The 18875-nt window shown below is 47.3% G+C and overlaps 1 protein-coding gene across 3 annotated transcripts in view; it reads right to left on the bottom strand.

Moving 5' to 3' along the window:
• Positions 1–318: 318 nt before the first annotated feature.
• LOC135907567 (sorting nexin-4-like) overlaps positions 319–18875 on the bottom strand; it is a 106030-nt gene continuing 87473 nt past the window's right edge. For all 3 annotated transcript variants that reach the window (XM_065439246.1, XM_065439247.1, XM_065439248.1), the window contains 3 exons: positions 10156–10295; positions 9558–9672; positions 319–683 (listed from right to left, as the gene is read on the bottom strand). In XM_065439246.1, the coding sequence (XP_065295318.1) occupies positions 480–683; positions 9558–9672; positions 10156–10295 (459 nt within the window). In that variant the 3' untranslated portion in view covers positions 319–479. The remainder of the gene's footprint in view (positions 684–9557; positions 9673–10155; positions 10296–18875) is intronic.

The following is an 18875-nucleotide window of genomic DNA, read 5'->3' as shown; positions in this document are numbered from 1 at the left end:
ACAATGTGCAGAACACTGCCGAAAAATATATTGTCAAAGGGGCTAGGCCTTTCAGTTTCCATATGAAAGCCTTGTTCACTTAACTCAAACACTGACTGCTAGCTTGAAAGATGCCTAGAATCCAAAGAATGACTGAGCCCTTTGAGTTCAGTGAACAAGGCTTCTGTGTGCAAACCAAAACATGTAGTTTCTGACAATACACTTTTGGTCGGTTTTCTTTTGTTGTGGTTCTAAAATGAATTCACTTCACAACCAGAAGATATGTCATCCAATTACTGATTTCACTGAGCCTTTGCAGAAGGTCCCACAACATGCTGCTCACTGTACATGACATGATGTTTTATTGACTTGGACATCCATGACTGACAACAAAAGACTGATGTTAATGACTGTGCATGAACTAGAGGATTAAAATATTAAAAAGTAGGCAAAAGACAGAGTGGCACCGGTTCCTCCAAGAAGTACACCCACACGCATCTTCATTGCACATCACTGCTTGTGGCAGACCTGTCCTTGTCCACAGTGGGGTGCACCTCCTCTACGGTGACCGGCAATGTGTCGGCCACAGGCAAAGTCTTGTCAACAGCTGGCGAATCGGCATTGGCACTGGTTGGTGTAGCCTTGTCCTCCAGTTGGCACATCTCCTCGAAGCATTGGCACACTCTCTCCCATATTGCGACAGACTGAAAAATGGTGGGCAATGATTATTTGTTACCTCAAAATGGAAAACAGCCTATACATCCAAATAAAACTGGATTAAACAACTGCTCACTCAGGTATCCACTTTTCCTGTAATGTGGCATCAGTTAAAGATACGTTACCCCTACAGCGACAAAAGATGAAGACAAGTGAGAGACGAAAATGACAGGACTACAGAATAATGATGCTGTAGGAATGAAGAACCAATACCAACTAGCCCATTTTACCACAGCGTGCAATTCTGTTGTTTTAATGCGACTAGCATTCTTTGCCTACTTTAGGCACTTTGAGTCTGTCCATTTACCTAGCCTCTTATGCCGATACAGGAAACCAAATTGTCCACCAGCTTGGGCCACTCGGTATGTACCGGGTGTTCGTTTGGGCTGGTTGGTACAGTGAGACCTGGTTAATACGTAGTTAGTGGGGAACGTGGATCAGGCATGCACAAAGCGATGTAATAATTAACTGACAATAGCACAGCAGCGTAGGTTTCACACTTACTGGCCAAAAAACATGTCAATTCTCACTCAACCACACATGCAGACAAGTTTTATTTGCGAGCAGGCAGCAAAAACATTCACCTGCCGCCATGGCGGCCTTGCAGCGCAATGGCCTCCTCAAACTCAGCAAGGCTGCAAGCCAGTCTCTCCATAAGGACTCACTTTTCTGTGTAAGCCCTCAAGATAGTCAACGCACTACCTGTGTCAGATACGGAAGGGCCATCATCCATGTTGTTGCCCATGTGACGCCGTGAAAGCATTAGAAGCTATGGGAGCTGGAAACACGTTATGGCTACCATGTTCTGACATGTTCTGGCGACTGCAGTCTGGGAAATGTCCATGCGCCACAGTTTCGCTATCTATGGTCTGCACGCATGACATTTCATCAATTGAACCCTAGTACGCATAGAAAAATGAAGTAAATACTATGCACTAATTATTCGCATTCGTTTAGTAACTACGGCTTAAGTGGTCAGTCAATACATTAGGTTCAATGGCAACAGTGTGAGGAATTCATCGCGACTATATTTAAACAGGAATTACGGTTTAAGTGGGTACATATTCATGAGGTTTTACTGTAGGTCTTGTCAGACAGCAGATTTCTTTAACTGCACGACACATGACCAAGATTAGAGGCACGAGACAGCATTCTGTCCCATGCCTCTTTTCTTCCCGTAGCAATATCGTGTCACACTTAAAAAAAAAATCTGCTGTTTGACCAGGTTTTTACTCATAGTCATGATGCCATCATGATCACATCTTTAACTGGATATATGTATATTGTGAATGCAACACTTGCTTGACTTTCACCATCATCTCTACATATCATCACCCATGCTAAATTTTCCTCATCTCATCAGCTGCACAGCTTGATCTTCATGGTGGCAGCACGACCTTGGCTAGAATAAAGCAGTTCCTTATAAGTGGTGCATGACATGACAATGCCATATCATGTCATGCAGTATATGCATGACATGATAAGAATCAAATTCACGAGGGTTGCAATGTGGGCTTGATGGTAATGCATCTTCAAGGGGAGTACGGTAGCGCGATTCAAAGACGGGACAAAAGAAGACACAAAGGGACACACACAGTGCTATCAACGGTTGTGCCCACCTTCGTACTAAAGCTTACTGCCCCAAATTCATCTATACATGATTGAACACAACTTAACAATTCACTCTGCGGCAAAGAATAATACAGGTCCTTAACACTAGCGCTGTGTGTCTCCCTTTGTGTCTTCTTTTGTCTCGTCTTTGAATCGCGCTACCATACTACCATACCGCATGAGGCTTATGCTGTTCAGATTTGCAGTTGTGCATGTCCCAGGTAAGAGCCTCGTTACTGCAGATGTATTGTCTAGAGCCCCGATTCAGGGAAAACAAATTCATGCTCATGCGCTGAATGTTGGCAAAGTCGCCAAGTTCGTTTCTGGCTGTTTGACAAATGCTGTCGAGGCTAGCCTTTTTGAACGAGTCAAAGCTAAACAAGCAGCTGATGAAGTCTGTCAAGCTCTCGTAAAATTCAGCCAGGAAGGCTGGCCAAAGTTCTCATCGCTGTCGATGGTCTTGCGTCCATACTGGCAGGAAAGAGCAATGCTGACAGTTGCTGAAGGCGTGCTACTCAAAGGTGTGCGGCTGGTGATTCCACAAAAATTACGCGCAGAGGTCTTGATGCGCCTGCACGAGAGTCACCAAGGAATTGAAAAATGCAGAGCTCGAGCCAAAGGGTCCCTATGGTGGCCTGGGTTGAGTTGCCAGCCGAGAGCTTTGGTGACCGATTGCCCAGTGCGCGCAAAGCACAGGGAACAAAAGTCAGAGCCAATGATTCCAACAACCACTCCACAGCATCCTTGGCGAAAGCTAGGCGTTGATCTCTGCCATATTGAGGGAAAACAGTATTTGGTGGCCGTAGATTATTTTTCTAGATACCCATAGGTAGCCTTGCTATCTTCGACAAAAAGTGTCACTGTCATTATGCACCTCAAAAGTTTCCTTGCAAGACACGGCATACCAGAGGTTGTCATGTCAGATAATGGAACACAATTTGTATCTCAGGAATTTCAGTCGTTTGCTCGCGACTATGGCTTCTGCACTGTGATGACGAGCCCCAGATACCCCCAGGCAAATGTAGAAGTAGAAAGGATGGTCCAAACAATTAAACGGCTGATTATAAAAGCTAAGGACCCCTATCTTTTGCTGCTAGCGTACAGAAACACCCCAGGGCCACTTGGGAAAAGCCCTGCAGAGCTTCTGATGGGCAGGCGGCTACGCACAACAGTTCCTGTCCCTCCCAAGAGACTTCTGCCCCAGAGGGTGAGCCTGAAGAAGTTCAGAGATTGCGACATAACCATCCGACTGCGGCAGCGTAGATACTTCAATAGTCGTCATAGGGCTCTTCCGCTGCCAGTCCTCAAACCAGGAGCGGAAGTATGGGTAACAGACTGCAAAGTGAAAGCGTGAGTCTTACGTCATGCAAAATGTCTGAGGTCGTATGCAGTTAGAACTTCTACTGGTGTAGTCCTACAAAGAAAAAGGAAATTCCTGGTTCATTCTGTTTCCCAGCAGAATGACTGCGAGGAAGAAGGATGTAGCTATGAGTTTTCGCAGGCATATGATAGTCATGTAGAAATGGAACGGGAAACTAATCCATCTAAAAACAAGGCATCTGCCAAACCGTATAATACTCCCTTGCGACGAATTGACCCTCCTGAATATAGAATGCGATTTGGCCGTCATGTCCGATCGCCAGAGCGATATGGGTTCAGTAACTGACTGTTATTTTGTTTTGAGCATTGGTTGCTTCCATTAAAAAGTGTTCATCTTTTGTTGGCTGCAGTGATAAGTTTCGTTGCAAATGCTGGTGTGTCTTTTCAGAAAAAGGGGGAGATGTGCTGATAGCGCCTGTGCCATGCATCATGTGTCTGCGTTATCGGGCGCTGTCGCCCTGATGCCTGAAACGTTGTCTGTCCGTGACGTCACTTGTCACATGAGTGCTTGCTATATAGATATGCTGCTTGCGTGAAATAAAGGTTGTTGTTGTCATCATGCCAGGATCAGAGCCAGGCTGCGCTCGGCGTCCTGCTAGGGCCGAAACGCCACAAGTATTATGGGCGTACGGCACAAAGGAAAGAACACGGTCCCAATTTGAGTGGTTGGAAGCGACGCACATCGCCAGCATGTCGCTCAATGTTGGTTAAATTTTCCTGTCAAGCCGTCCGTTTGAAGATGGTAGGCAGTGGTAGTGCAGTGAACAATGTCGCATTGCTTTGGCACCACTACCAACAACGTCTGACAGGAAGACACATTCTCGGCCACTAAGCAGCTCAAGTGGTGCACCATGCCATAGAACGACGTGTTCCAAAATGAAGGAGGCAACGTCACTTCTCTGTGCAGTTGGCAAAGGCCTCTGGCTCTCTGCATATTGTGTGAGATGATCGATGGCAATGATTATCAAGTGGTTGCCAGCAGGAGTGATGGAAAGAAGTTCGTACAAGTCAATGCTGATGTGGTCAAAAGGGTGTGCAGGGCAAGGCAATGGCTGTAGAGGAGCGGTTGAGTGGCAGGAAGGCTTCTTACGGTGCTGGCAAGTGAGACAAGAACAGATGTAGCAGTGAACGAAGTGGTACATTCTGAGCCAATAGTAGCGGAGGCAAAGGTAGGTATAGCTTTTCAATACTCCAGCATATGCGCACTACGGGTCGGTGTGGAAGGCGGCGTAAGTCGACCCCCCCATATCGCGTGTGACAGGGAAACAAAAAAAAGAAGGGCATACCCGGAGCAGCATTCCATAACGAACATTTATTAGTAGCTGGCATGCTCACGGACTACTTGTCTTCACTTGTGCCATCATTCTCACTAGTGCTGCCATCGTCATTGCTGCTACGGTTCCACAGCACGTCGTCGTCCAGCGAAATTCGGCATTTGCATACATAAGTGAATTTGCATACATACATAAATCCACGCCGAAAGCACTCAACCACACGCAGCTGTCAGGGAGGCTCTTTTGACATGTGCAGTTGGCATATGTTCGCGGCCTTCTGCTGCCAGCCACTCGTACTCATGGCAGAGCACGTCCTTAAAAGGCAAAGATCTAGGCTTGTCTCATGACCATGTCGTACGTCACCGGCAGGAACCGATCACGCATTTCAACCACATATGCCGCAAGCTTGGCCTCCAACTCTGGAAAGCGTCCCTACTTCGGCCCATGAAAACCTCTTCACTTGCCGTCACAGGTGAAAATTTTGGTTCGCTGCAGTTGCCACTCTTGCACCACCCATTAAGAAACATAAAACTTGTGGCCTGCTGCGCAATTATTTGTTTCTTCAGCATAAAGGATGGCAGCCCTCTTGAACATTGCTGTGAATGAGCGCCGCATGTTTAGTGGACTTGGAGCACTCATGACGACTGAGGAAGCACGGAAGTAGCACGTGGCTGGCAGTCAAATCGAACGCATGAAGCTAAAGAGCTACAGGAAAAGAGAAATATGTGAGCAGTGTCTGCTCTTCTATGAACTACTGATACTTCCCGCAAGCGCCGCTGCTCTGAGAGTGCCGCCACAAATGGAACGGCGGCATTTCTATGAACTATCGACACCCCCCTGCCCCCTAAGAGTGCTGTGAGTACTGTAAAACTAAAAAAAAATGTTCGAAAACCCTTCCAAAAAGCAAACAAACACGCGGGATGGCAGGAAAGCTATGGGTAGGGCCATAGAGAAAACAAAATTGTAACAACGTTATAGCTCCCCTGATATCTCGTTGGTCTCGCTTTTTTTGCAGTGCCATGATTTGGATTTGATTGTAATTCGACCCCCTCACTTTAAAAGATAGATAAATAATAGACAGATAAATAGATAGATAAAAGATTTTAAAAGATAGGTCGACTTACAATTGTGTAAATACGGTACATCAGAGTGTTGATGGCAGGGAATCACCAAGAGCCACTTGTGTCCTCCAAAAAGATAGTGGTGACAGTATAGCAAACCGTCATGAAGAATGAAGTGGGACGCTTGACGGCATATTTCCCGCGAAACAGGATGCAGCCTGGGTTGAATCAACAAGTCGACAAGGGAAGCAAGCCATGGGTTCTTCCTTTGCTCCTGAAGCATGTCAGTGATGGTTAAGGAGGACACATCAAAGGGAGACACAGATGGGGTCACAACAGCAGGTGGGAGAGGTGAGCGGGACACAGCATCCGCATCAGAATGTTTACGTCCCGATTGGTAAATGCCACATATGCCGGGCTCCTGGAGCTTTAGTGCCCAGTGGTCGAGTGGACCAGACGGATCTTTCAAGGAGGAAAGCCAACGTAATGTATGATGGTCTGTAACCACGTTGAATGGGCGACCATAAAGATAAGGGCAAAACTTTCCTATGGCCCATATGATGGCTACACACTCTTTTTCCATAACTGAATAATTGGCTTCGGCTTTAGTGAGCGCACAGCTGGTGTCAGCAATGACATACTCATCAAATCCAGGTATACATAGCGCCAAGGCCAACCCTGCAAGCACCTGTGTGTATTTCAGTCGGGGTGAATGGATCGAAATGTTATAGGATCGGAGGTGACATAAGTAGGTGGTGCAGTGTGGCAAATGCATTGTCGCATGTTGGTAACCACGTGGAAAAGTTGTGGCTGCTGCGGAGATGCTCAGTCAAAGGTGCTATGATGGAAGCAAAGTTATGAATGAAATGACGAAAATATGAACACAGGCCAAGGAAGCCGTAAAGTTCTCTCACTGTGATCGGTTTGGGGAACTCGGAAGCGGCACGTAGTTTTGTTGGTTCTGGAAGAACACCATGTCGGGAGATGACATGGCCAAGAATAAGCAGCTTCCAAGCACCAAAGCAACATTTCCTAATATTCAGTTGTAGGCCAGCAGAACTGAGGCGAGTGAGGACAGCTTCTAGGCATTCAAGGTGCGTCTCGAAATCACGCGAAAAGATCACAATATTGTCCAGGTAACAAAGGCGTGTTTGCCACTTGAAGCCGTAGAGGATGTTATTGATCATACGCTCAAAAGTGGCAGGCACGTTGCAAAGCCCGAATGGCCTCACACTGAACTCATACAAGTCATCAGGAGTAACAAAGACTGTTTTAGGGTGGCCAGCCTCAGCCATCGGGACTTGCCAGTAGCCGGAGCGCAGGTCTAAGGTAGAGGCGCCGAGTCAACAAAAGCGAGGTCATGCAATGACGAAAACTTGACTTCGGTGCGAGCAAAGTCGTGGTGAGCGGTGAGCGGAAAGGAAGCCCAAGCCCAGTATTATGTCGTAGAAACATTGCAAAAGCACAACAAACTCAACAGTGTACAAAACATCTTGAATAACGACATGTGCAGTGAACACCGTGAAAGGTTGGTTTCGTTATGAGCTTGCAGTGCTCAAAATGAAGTCAGAAAGTGGCATCGTTACTTTTTGGAGTTCATGGCAGTTTTTCAGTCATTACAGACACTGCTGCTCCTATGTCAACAAGGGCTAGAACAGGCACACTTTCAACGCAGATGGTAACAACATTGGAGGGGTACAAACGAGGTCTTGAAAAGTTCGGAAGCTGCACAGTTCTTGCCCCTGGAACTGCAGCTTCCAGTTTTCCTCAGGGACAGGCTGAGGGCATCGCAGCATAGGTGAAAGGGAATGGTGACGTGGTGGGGGCAACCGGTGTGGGTTGTAGTTGTGGCGAGTCAAAGTTGTGGCGAGTCAAAGAGAAGGAGTCAGCAGGAGGACCAAAAGAGGGATTCTGAGGCATCAATGCAAAACTGCACTACGTGGCCTGGGAGGCCGCACGAGTAGCATATGGGGCAGTTGTCAGGGGTGCGCCATGATTGTTGAAAACGAGGTGCCGTTCATGAGATAGGACGGAAAGCCTGGTGCATGGGTTGAGGAGATGCAAGGAAGGTGCGTAGTGGCACATAGGAGTTGGCGATGGGTAAAGGCTGAGGTGTGACTATGGCTTCGGCGTAGGTGTGTGGAGGCAGAGGCGTGACCACATATCCCGCGTAGTTGAACGGAGCAGTCAATGGTAGCACAGGGGCTGAGGGTAGCACCTCAGAAACTTGCTCGCGAACAAAGTTCTGTATGAAAGGCGGCAGCGTAGATGGGGCAACACCAATTAAGCAGTTAGTGCAACCTCCTCGCGCACTAACTGCTTAATTTCGTTGAGTAACACGGAGTGGTCTCCTGCAAGGCCAGCCTTTGTTAAAGCCGAACTGGTTTCTTTGGGCAAACAGGCACCGCAAATGGAGTCGCGTTGCTTCTGCAGCTCATCGTAGCTCTGACACAGTTGAATAATGTCGGCTACCGTTTGTGGGTTCTTGGTGACAAGCATCTGAAATGCATCGTCATTGATACCTTTCAATATGTGTTTGACCTTGTTGGCCTCTGTCATGAATGGCTGGACATGCTTGCAAAGGTCGACCACATCTTCAATGTAGCTTGTGTCGGTCTCCCCACATTGTTGAGCTCATGCACATAAGTGCTGTTTGGCATGCAACATATGAATGGCTGGACGACCGAATAGCTCCACGAGTTTTGTTCTGAAGGCTAACCAGGCAGTAAGGCCAGTCTCGCATTGCGGAACCACTCATTGGCGATGTCAGTCTAGTAAAATATGACATTGTTGAGCTTATGCGCATCATCCTATCTGTCGTGCTTGCTTACTTGGTCGTATGATTCAAGCCAATCCTCCACGTCCTGGTCGTCAAAAAACAACGTACCCACCTGTGGCACGTTTTTTTATCCCCTTTAATTTCCATTAATTATCATTCCTTTATTTCATTTATTAAGCACAAGTAATTTCCCCTATGTTGTCCTTGGTGTTGGTGTTTATTGGCTTCTTATGATATGACTAATAAAAATTGGGCCCCTCGGTTAACCCCCTTTCTTCTCATTCTTTTCAATGTGGTCATCCCCAAGGCGAGTCTTGCTGATCATGTGATCTCATTCCATTTTAGTGATTTGGCATCTTTAATTTCATGGCTGGCTTACCTGGATACTCATGCACTATAGGTACTTTGTTTATTGACCATTACCAGAATGTTAACCTGTGGTAGCTTCCGGCCATGATACAGCATTGTGTCAGACTTCATGTGTTTCATGTCTTCATGACTTCATGTGCCATGTGTTCACTTCTCTACAGGAAAATATCCTGATCTAACTTTAATGATAAGTGAATTTCTTTAGAGAAGTGATGGTGACATAAAGAAAATGGTTTTCTGAACAAAATTTTAGTTGTTAGTACATCCCTGGTCCAGTGTGAATGTGTTTCTCATTGTCACAGTCTTTTCATGCTGTTTAAACTTAAAGTACCTTGACTTAGCTCTACTAAGCAGATAAAAAATGCAGTAAAAAAGTGGGCTGCCCACCTCTCTACAGAGCCGTATGTTGGTGCTGACAAAAATGGACAGTGCTTGGTTAAGGTCCCGCTCCTTCTGCTCCTGGAACTTGCCAATCTCTGCTAGAGCTTTCTCAGAAAACTCTCTGAAAAGGCAAATTTACAAATGCAAATCACTATCACAGGGGAATAACTATCATGAAGGAATGACCTACCCTGACTGCTTCAGACCTTTTTTTTTTTTAGCTGATAGTAAGACAATGAAACAACCAAAAGCCTGTAACAAGATAACTGTTTGCCATTGCTTGAAAATTGCTTGCTTCACAGTCATAAAACAAAAATTAAGTACAGCCTTTCTCAAGAAATTGCTGCACCTCTTTCGCTATGTAGCAATGGTGTACATTTCCTCTTCCACTTGAACATCTAGCTCTGATGCAACTACCACCCATGCTATGTTAGCCTAATGTCAATGTTTAGTTATATTTGTATCCTATAGCATTTATTATTCTATTTCTGCTTCTAATCTGACCAAACCTTGTTATAATCTTGATTTAGTGCCCTTGCTGCAACAATATCTAATCGAACTGGCAGTACATCCTCGTACCAGTGTGCACCTGATATTCACTCACTGCTTCTCGCGTGTCGCTGCCCGAATCTCAGCATCAAGGCTCTGCAGCTGCTGCTCCAGTGCCTGCATCTTCTGCTCAGGTGTGGATGAGGAATGCAGCAGACGTGACACAAGGCCCTGACTCGGTGCACCACTGGATGCCTGCATCATCAGGGTGCAATAGGGCATTACTAGAAGTCAATTCTGATGGTCAACACCAGGAGCTAGTCCCTTGTTGACTCTGGGATGAACAATTCTTATTGCATCAGTTAACCTGGAGTACATTGCCGTTTTTCAATCAACATTTCACGTAAACTTGTTCTGCAGAGCACAGATTCAGCCAGAAATTTATGGGAACACTGAAGTGACTGACAGTGGTCGAATAAGGGATGTCACTCTGGAGAGGATATTTTGACAAGTCACTCCACTGACCTGAACCGTTCGCTTCAGCAACAGCCCTTGTTTCAACACCGCTGACCTAGCCTCCACTTTAGAGGGGCATTGAGTAACTTTGCCACAAACAAATTGCTAAAACCAGACCAGGGGCTGTATTCCTGGGTGATCACTTTCAGAGATAGTTCCACTTTCATGACCAACAGTGCTCTTGGCACTGTGCCAGAAATGGTGTCGTCTATGTACGTGTACATGTCCAGTGCCGAGTCTCACAAAATTTTGCAAAAATCAAATTATCTCCGAAAGTGATTGCCCGAGAATACCACCCCAGTATGTCTCGTTTTTGGTAATCTGTGCAAATGCTGATGCACAAAGGAGATGTATGGCCCGAATGAAATATACTGTTTCACAAAAAACATATATTTACAAATATTTACAAGTAAGGCGAGCAGCACAGGAGTCACAGCAGCCAATATGGTGAGGAGCCACCTCTACGTCTTCATCGATGCAGGCCTAGTGCGACAGACTTCTTCTGTCTCCCAGCATTACCCCCCCCGGGCGAAAACACTCGCACCATCCGTGTAGGCTAGAGTGCAGCATCAACGGACGGGCTATACAGTTTTAGCCAAGCAACGTGGACTACATCAGTCTGGACTGCCGTAGAAGGCAGCATAACATTGGCTTTGCTGGTGCAATCTCATACGTCACGTCGGTAACTTGGCACAGAATGCGATAAGGACCGTGGTAGAAGCTTCGCTGATAGACCAACTCGTTGACTTGGCAACCAGAGGAGCACTAAGGATCCTGGAGCGTAATATATGACGACAGTCGTAACGCAACTTCTGTAATGCCTGCGACATCATAAGGAGGTCACGCCTGATATAACGCGCAGCGTTCTCCCTTGTGATGGCATCTTGTGTGTACCCTGATGGTTGTTGTGGTGCGGATGGGAGTAATGTATCTATGGGGAGTGTCATTTCACGGCAAAAAGAAGATAAAACGGAGAACAACCTGCAGTATCGTGGCGTGACATATTATAGGCGAATGTAACAAAGGGTAATGTAACATCCTAGTCGTGGTGGTCGGTGCCAACGTATGTGAAGAGCATGTCGGTTATGGTGCGATTCAGTCATTCGGTGAGACCGTTTGCCTGAGCATGAGAGGCAGTGGTGACCTTGTGTTTTGTGGAACATGAGCAGAGGAGGTCATCGATGACATGGGACAAGAAGTAAGGACTGCGATCGGTGAGCAGCTGACGAGAAGCTCCGTGATGCAGACTCACATCACGGAGAAAGGAGTTGGCAATATCGGTAGCACAGCTGGTTGGAAGTGCACGTGTAGTAGTGTAGCGCGTGGCATAGTCTGTCGCGACAGCAACCCATTTGTTCTCTGATGCTTATGTAGGCAAAGGTCCGATCAGATCGAGGCCGACGCAGAAGAACGGCTCTACTGGGACATCGATAGGCTGAAGAAGGCTGGCAGGAAGCGTCGGTGGCCTCTTGCGTCATCGACACAGCGCACGATGGAAAACTAGTACTCTTGCAACTGTAAAGTCCAGCATCCAAGACGGCCTGTAGGATATTTCAGTGAGAAAAGCCAGCAGAGCGCATGGTGGTCAGTTACTACTGTGAATGGATGGCCAAAGAGGTACGGCTGAAATTTGTAGATGGCCCAAACAAGGGCAAGGCATTCATGCTCGATAATTGAATAACTGCGCTCTAGGGAAGATAGCAGGCGGCTAGCATGTGCTATAGCGCAGTCACGACCATGCTGGTGCTGGGCAAGGACAGCTCCAATTCTGTATCCACTGGCATCCGTCTGAACTTCTGTAGGAGCAGGAGGGTCGAAGTGCGCCAACAGAGGAGAAGTCGTGAGAAGGCGTATAAGCGCAGATAATGCATGGGCTTCACTACGGTTCCATGAGAAGTGCATATCTTTCTTGAGAAGCTCAGTGAGTGGGCGGGCAATGTCAGAGAAATTTCGGACATAGCTGTCAAAGTAAGAACATAAGCCAATGAAGGAGTGAACATCTTTGGTAGAGGAAGGAACGGGGAAATGCTTTGCGGCGTGAATTTTTTCAGGGTCAGGTCGGATGCCTATGCCTTAACAAGCTGTCCAAGCATGGTTATTTCGTGGTGACCAAAGTGGCACTTGGATGAGTTGAGCTGAAGACCGGCACTGTAGAACACTTGGAGAATGACCAACAGGCGATGAATACAGCTGGAAAATGTTGTTGAAGAAACAATAACGCCATCCAGGTAGCATAAGCAACTCAACCATTTGAAGCTTCGAATTGGCAAATCCATCATGTGCTCAAATGTGGCTGGCGCAATGCATAGACCGAAGGGCATAACCTTAAATTGGTATCGCCTGTCAGGTGTTAGAAATGCAGTCTTCTCGCGGCCCATCTGATCTATGGCAACTTGCCAATAGCCATCCTGCAGATCAATGGTCGAAAAATAAGTCACTCCTTGGAGGCAGTCGAGGGCGTCATCTATATGAGGCAACGGATATACGTTCTTCTTAGTGATCTTGTTTAGGTGTCTGTAATCGACACAGAAACGCCAGGTGTTGTCTTCTTTCTTGACGAGCACAACTGGAGATGCCCATGGGCTACTCAAGGGTTCTATACTGTCTATTTCTCTCATCTTGTCGACTTCTTTTTGTATAATTGCCCATTCAGCAGCAAAAATGCGATATGGACGACGATGAATAGGGTTTGCATCGCCGGTGTCAATCCGATGCGTGACAACTGTTGCCTGGCCTAGCAGGCAGTTGTTGAAGTCAAAAACATCCCAATACGACACTAACACATGGCAAAGTTCAGCAGTGTGTGCAGGGGAAAGGTTCGAAGCGATCATTTTGTCGAATTCACTGGTGGGCAAGCTGATGGATCCTGCTGCACTCGTAGGACGTGAAGGGGCTTCAGATGTTAGCGTGGAAATTTGCTAGTCGTTTAGGGACGACAATGTTGCAAGTGCAATTCCGGAAGGTAGAACATGGGCGGATAAGTCGAAGTTGAGCACAGGGAGATAAGCTTCATTGTTGACAATTTCAACAACCGCGTGTGGTAGGGTCACATTGTGTGCCAAGACAATGTCAATAATAGGGGATGCAACATAATCCCCATCAGTGACAGAAGGAGAGGGCATTAGAAGAACATAAGTAGTGGATTGCGGCGGCAATCGCACAAACTCGACATTACACAGTTGCGTAGACCGAGCAGCAATCGTCTCGAGTTGGAAGGGAGTTCAAGTTGAAGGACACCAGCGCCATGGGCTGGTATCATGGGCCATAGTCGACAAGGGCTGAATGTGTTGACTAAAAGTCAATGCCCAAGATCACGTCGTATGGGCACTGCTCAAGCACAAGAAACAGAGCACTTGTCCGACGGCGAGATATACTGACGCGGGCAGTACATCTTCCAACAATGGTAGGTGTGCTTCCATCGGCGACTCTTGCAGCACATTGCACGGCAGATGTTAGGACTCTCTTCAGCGTCTCACGAAGACTGTCGCTAATCACCAATATTTGTGCACCGGTGTCAATAAGGGCCGTAAGAGTAACACCGTCAACTTGGACTTCAAGCAAATTAGAGTGGGTAGGGACAGTAAGATGAGGATTTCGAAGCAGGATGAAGAATGCAGCGTCCCCTCCGGGCACTGCACTCATTAGTTTTCTGGTGCATAGCATCCATGGTTGGAAGGCGACGGGAAATGGCGGACTTGCGGTGAAGGCAAAGGGAATCGGCGGGCTTGTGGCGAGCGAGATCGGCGGTCATGCGGTGATGGTGACCTGCTATAGACATTAATACGAGTGTCGACATTGGGCCTGTCAGTCAATAAAGAGCATGATGATGTTGTACGGGAGTAGCCTTCAGGACGAGGGTTCTGGGTGCTCCAGCCAGTCGGCGATGTCCGAAGGCTTCAGCCGTGCCGCACAATATGCCCAACTTGAGGGCACGCGAAACGTATTGGGCGATCATCCAGCATCCTCCACTTGGCGGGATTGCGGTATCGTGAATAAAAAGGCTGGCCCCTCGGTGCGACTGGTGTAACTGGTGGAATGCACACGGTGCAGACAGAGGAGAGTCACAAATTAGCGACCTCTTGTTGAACCACGGCTTGAATCAAGGAACCCATAGGCTGGTTAGCAGTCGAGACATCAGGCACAAGAGGGGCTGGTGACATTGCTTCTATTTCACGATGAATACTACGTGTCAAAGTGTCTGAAGCAGGCAATTGTAAAGTCTGTGGTGGTTCTTCACATGATGATGATGCGGTAGTATTTGGGAGCCCGGTGAATTGCCGGGCAATACGGCGGGATTTTGCTTGTTCAAATCGTCAACACTCTTTCACAATGGCATCCACAGTAGCACAGTTAGCACAGTTCCTGAATACCAAGGGGCTGAATGTGTCTTCGGCAATACCTTTGAGTCTGTACCTGATCTTGTCCGCTTCGGATATGTTACTGTCAACTTTGCGGCAAAGCACTAGAATATCCTGAATATACGAAATGTATGATTCAGTAGATGACTGTGCACGAGAGCCAAGTTCTTTTTTAGCAGCGAGCTGACGACCCAAGGGCTTGCCGAACAAGTCGTTCAGTTTTTCTTTGCATAGGTCCCAGCTGGTGAGATCATGCTCATGCGTCTCGTACCAGCCGCGTGCAGTTCCCTTAAGATAAAATACCAGATTTGCCAGCATAAGGGTGTCATCCCACCTGTTATGTTTGCTGACATGCTCGTATTATGAAATCCAATCTTCAACGCCCACATTATCTGTGCCACAGAAGGTGTCTGGATCTATTGGAAGTGATAAGATGACAGACAGTGGGGATGGCTGTGGCGCGGTAAGTTGCAGCGCAGTGAATGCTTCAGTGGCCATCGGCGAGGGAACAACATGGCGGCCACTTCGGAGTTCCATGCTGGGATGATGGTGATGAACAGGCAATGTACCCTGCATCTCCACCAGAAATGTTGCACAAAAAACATATATTTCCAAATGTTTCCAAGTAAGGTAAGCAGCACAGGAGTCACAGCAGCCAATATGGCGAGGAGCCACCTCTACATCTTCTTCATCGATGCTGGCCTAATGCGACAGACTTCTGTCTCGTGGCATTATTATAAAAATTATAAACATTTTTATTGAACACACCCCGACAAAAACCTGTTTCAGTGGCTGTATTCACAATACAGAAAGGTCACTGCTGAAGCCGCTGATGCAGTTCTCATTATTGCCAAGTGCATTACAGTTGACTGTGTTGTGGGTTTGCCATTTGTGTAGAAGCCGAGGATGACGGAGTGAACTGGGTGTCGACGACGTTGGAGACACACTCTCAGCGAAGGTGTCGGGTGGAAACTGTGTTTCCATTAGATTAAACGAAACAGCTCTTGCCATGTATACATAGTATTGTGATTCGTGGAGGTGCTTAGTAAACTGTTCCATGCACTGCGACCAACAGGAAGCTCCCAACTTCGATTGCGGCAGCTTCGCCGCTGACCTTTAGCGCAGCCGGTGACCATTAGGGCTACCACCAGAACTGGACTCTCTCTTAGAAAAATTGAGAAAGATGACTGCCAATTCAATGGCTAGCCAGACTGGAGAGACCACCACTCCATCTGCTCCGTGGATTTTCAACACGCCATGAACGCCAAAGTTGTTTCACGGTGACGCTTTCGAGGGTGTTGAGGACTGGCTGGACCCCTACAATCGAGTAGTCAGTGTCAACGAATGGGATGACCACCGGAAGCTCTGGTATGTCTACTTCGCCCTCGAGGATTCGGCGCCTATCCACTTTGAAAACCACGAAGCTTCAAGTTAATTTGGCGACCTGGTAAGAATTTTGTGGCCAGCTGTGCAATACCTATGGAAGTTCAGACTTGAAAGAGCAAGCAGAACGTGCTCGCAAGTTCAGGAATCAGAGACCAAATGAGAGTGTCTACATGTTCGTTGACATGTGGCTGTTTTGGTGAGTTGATCCCGGAATGACGAAAAAAAAAAAAAACAAAGTACGCTTGCCGATGCAGGGAGAGAAATAGCAGTTGTTCGCAGGTCTAGTGCGTAGTCCACCAGGTACCGTAGCCGACTTCTTCAATGAAACACCAACAATGGAGCGCATGCTACCGCAGTGGTCTTCACAGTATGAGTGCCCAAGCAACTTCATATCTATCTCATCGTACATGGCAACCCCTTATTTGAGGATCCTCAGGGAACTCATGCGCAGTGCTGTACACAAGGAGCTGGCAACAAGCTCCTGCAGTGACTCCTCAGTCCCATGTGACTGCTTTAAGTTATATGGTTCGCAAAGAGGTCAGGCAGTTGGTACAAGTGCTGGTTGTGCCACCAGCCGCAGCCCCTCTCCTGATGCATGTCAAAGTCTTAAGAGCTCCTATGCCGGCAGTCAGCTATCCATCCCGTTTATCCATGCAACAGAGGACACAGTGCTTCTCGAGCTCTCAGCAGTCCCAAAGCCCAAGTCTAAATGTGCAGGAATCCAGTGTGATGCACTCGAGACAATCAACCACTCTGCTACCATTGTGTTGAAGCAGGTCACCTATACCAAGAATGAACATACCGCCAGATGGGCCTTCCTGGGTTTCTCCCAGACGCACGGCGACCCCGTGATGGTGAGTGTCCCCAAGCTATCGGCGAGACTTGGCCGAGTCCCTGACTCTTCCACAGCGCCAGTCCCATTCTCCATCTTCTCAATGTTCTATGTCAGCTGTCCAGCCCTTGCCATTCACTCGGGACGTTGGGGGCAGATCCATTAGGTCCCTAAGACCACGCCAGGGAAACTAGGAGCAGCGACTTCCGAGGGCGGGGCCACTGTTGATGGATCTATAAAACATCCTCCTCCCCAATACGCCAGCCGACCCTTTCACAGCCACATTGCGTAAACTACAAAAGTGTTTCCAGACATCACCATCCAGGTCGACAACTACCCGGTCACTGCCCTCGTGTACACTGGCACCGGTTATTCTGTTATGAGTGCAGAACTAGCTGCTGAACTGGGAAAAGTCATGATGCCGTGGCACATACCAAGCTTCTGACAGCAACTGGTCATCTTTTGATGTCATCTGGGAGATGCACCACCAGGCTCCAAATGCATTAGTAAATGTATGCTGCCTCATTTATCATGCTGCACAAGTCCATGCGGAAAGTCGTGCTTGGGGTGGATTTCCTTCGCATGCACAGTGCTGTTATAGATCTTCGGGAGCTGATTATAATGTATTTCGACAACTATGCTCTGTTACTGCAAGACAGTAACACGCGTAAGACAGCACTGTATGCTGTTGACGACACTGTCACACTCCTGCCGCAGACTTGTATGTTCATAACTGTTAAAAGCAACTGCGGCCATCATAGTAGTGGCATCATTAAAGGAAACCTGTCGGTGCTCTTGGCTTGGCAAGTCTGTGTCACCCGTGGCATTATTCAACTGAACCACAGGATGACTGAGCTTTTAGTGACAAACTTCAGCAGGGAGTACCAATGCCTGGCAACATGAACGGCCATTGCTCACTTTGAATATACTGGGGATGCAATAGGTTCTACACTTGCTGACCTTTCTGCAGCCGCCAAAAGTGATACCATGGTTGTCCGTACAGTCAAAGTAAATCCTGAGCTCTCAACCACCCTGAAAGGGCGAATATGAAGTAGTTAATGCATGTTCAGTGACTGTTTTGCATCCACGTCAAAAGTAACAGAGACCTCCATTGCAAAGCACCGTATTATGAGGGACCCGACTGAACGCCACATGCATCAGCACGCCTACCGAGTCTCACAAAAGGAGCAAGAGGCAACTCATTGTGAAGTGAAGCAAATGCTCAACAATGAAGTAATTCAACCCTTAACCAGCCCATGGGCGTCCCTTGTTGCACATGTGAAGAAGGACAGCACTATTTGGTTTTGTATGGATTACAGCATACTCAACAAGGTAATGAAAAAAGATGTCTACCCTCTTGCCCACATAGATGACTCTCTAGACCATCTTCAACATGCCCGATACTTCTCCTCAATGGATTTACGCAGCAGATGCTGGCAGATAGAAATTTATGAACGACATCGCAAAAAGATTGTGTTCATAACTCCTGATGGCCTGTACAAATTTGTTGCCTTTTGGATTATGCTCAGCTCCCGCGACCTTTCAAAGGATGATGGACACTGTGCTGTCAGGTTAAGTGGGAATCATGCCTCATCTATTCAGGCGATGTCATTGTTTTTCTCAGGCATCTGAGCAACACTTGCAGTGACTTCAGTCCGTGTTCCTTGCAATTCACTCTGCAGCCCTATCATTAAAACCTGAGGAATGTCATTTCAGTTATCAGGAACTGAAGTTCCTTGGCGA

Source organism: Dermacentor albipictus, chromosome 1 (assembly GCF_038994185.2).
Source record: "Dermacentor albipictus isolate Rhodes 1998 colony chromosome 1, USDA_Dalb.pri_finalv2, whole genome shotgun sequence".
Taxonomy (NCBI): Eukaryota; Metazoa; Arthropoda; class Arachnida; order Ixodida; family Ixodidae; genus Dermacentor; species Dermacentor albipictus.
This window is presented reverse-complemented; position numbering and strand designations above follow the sequence as displayed.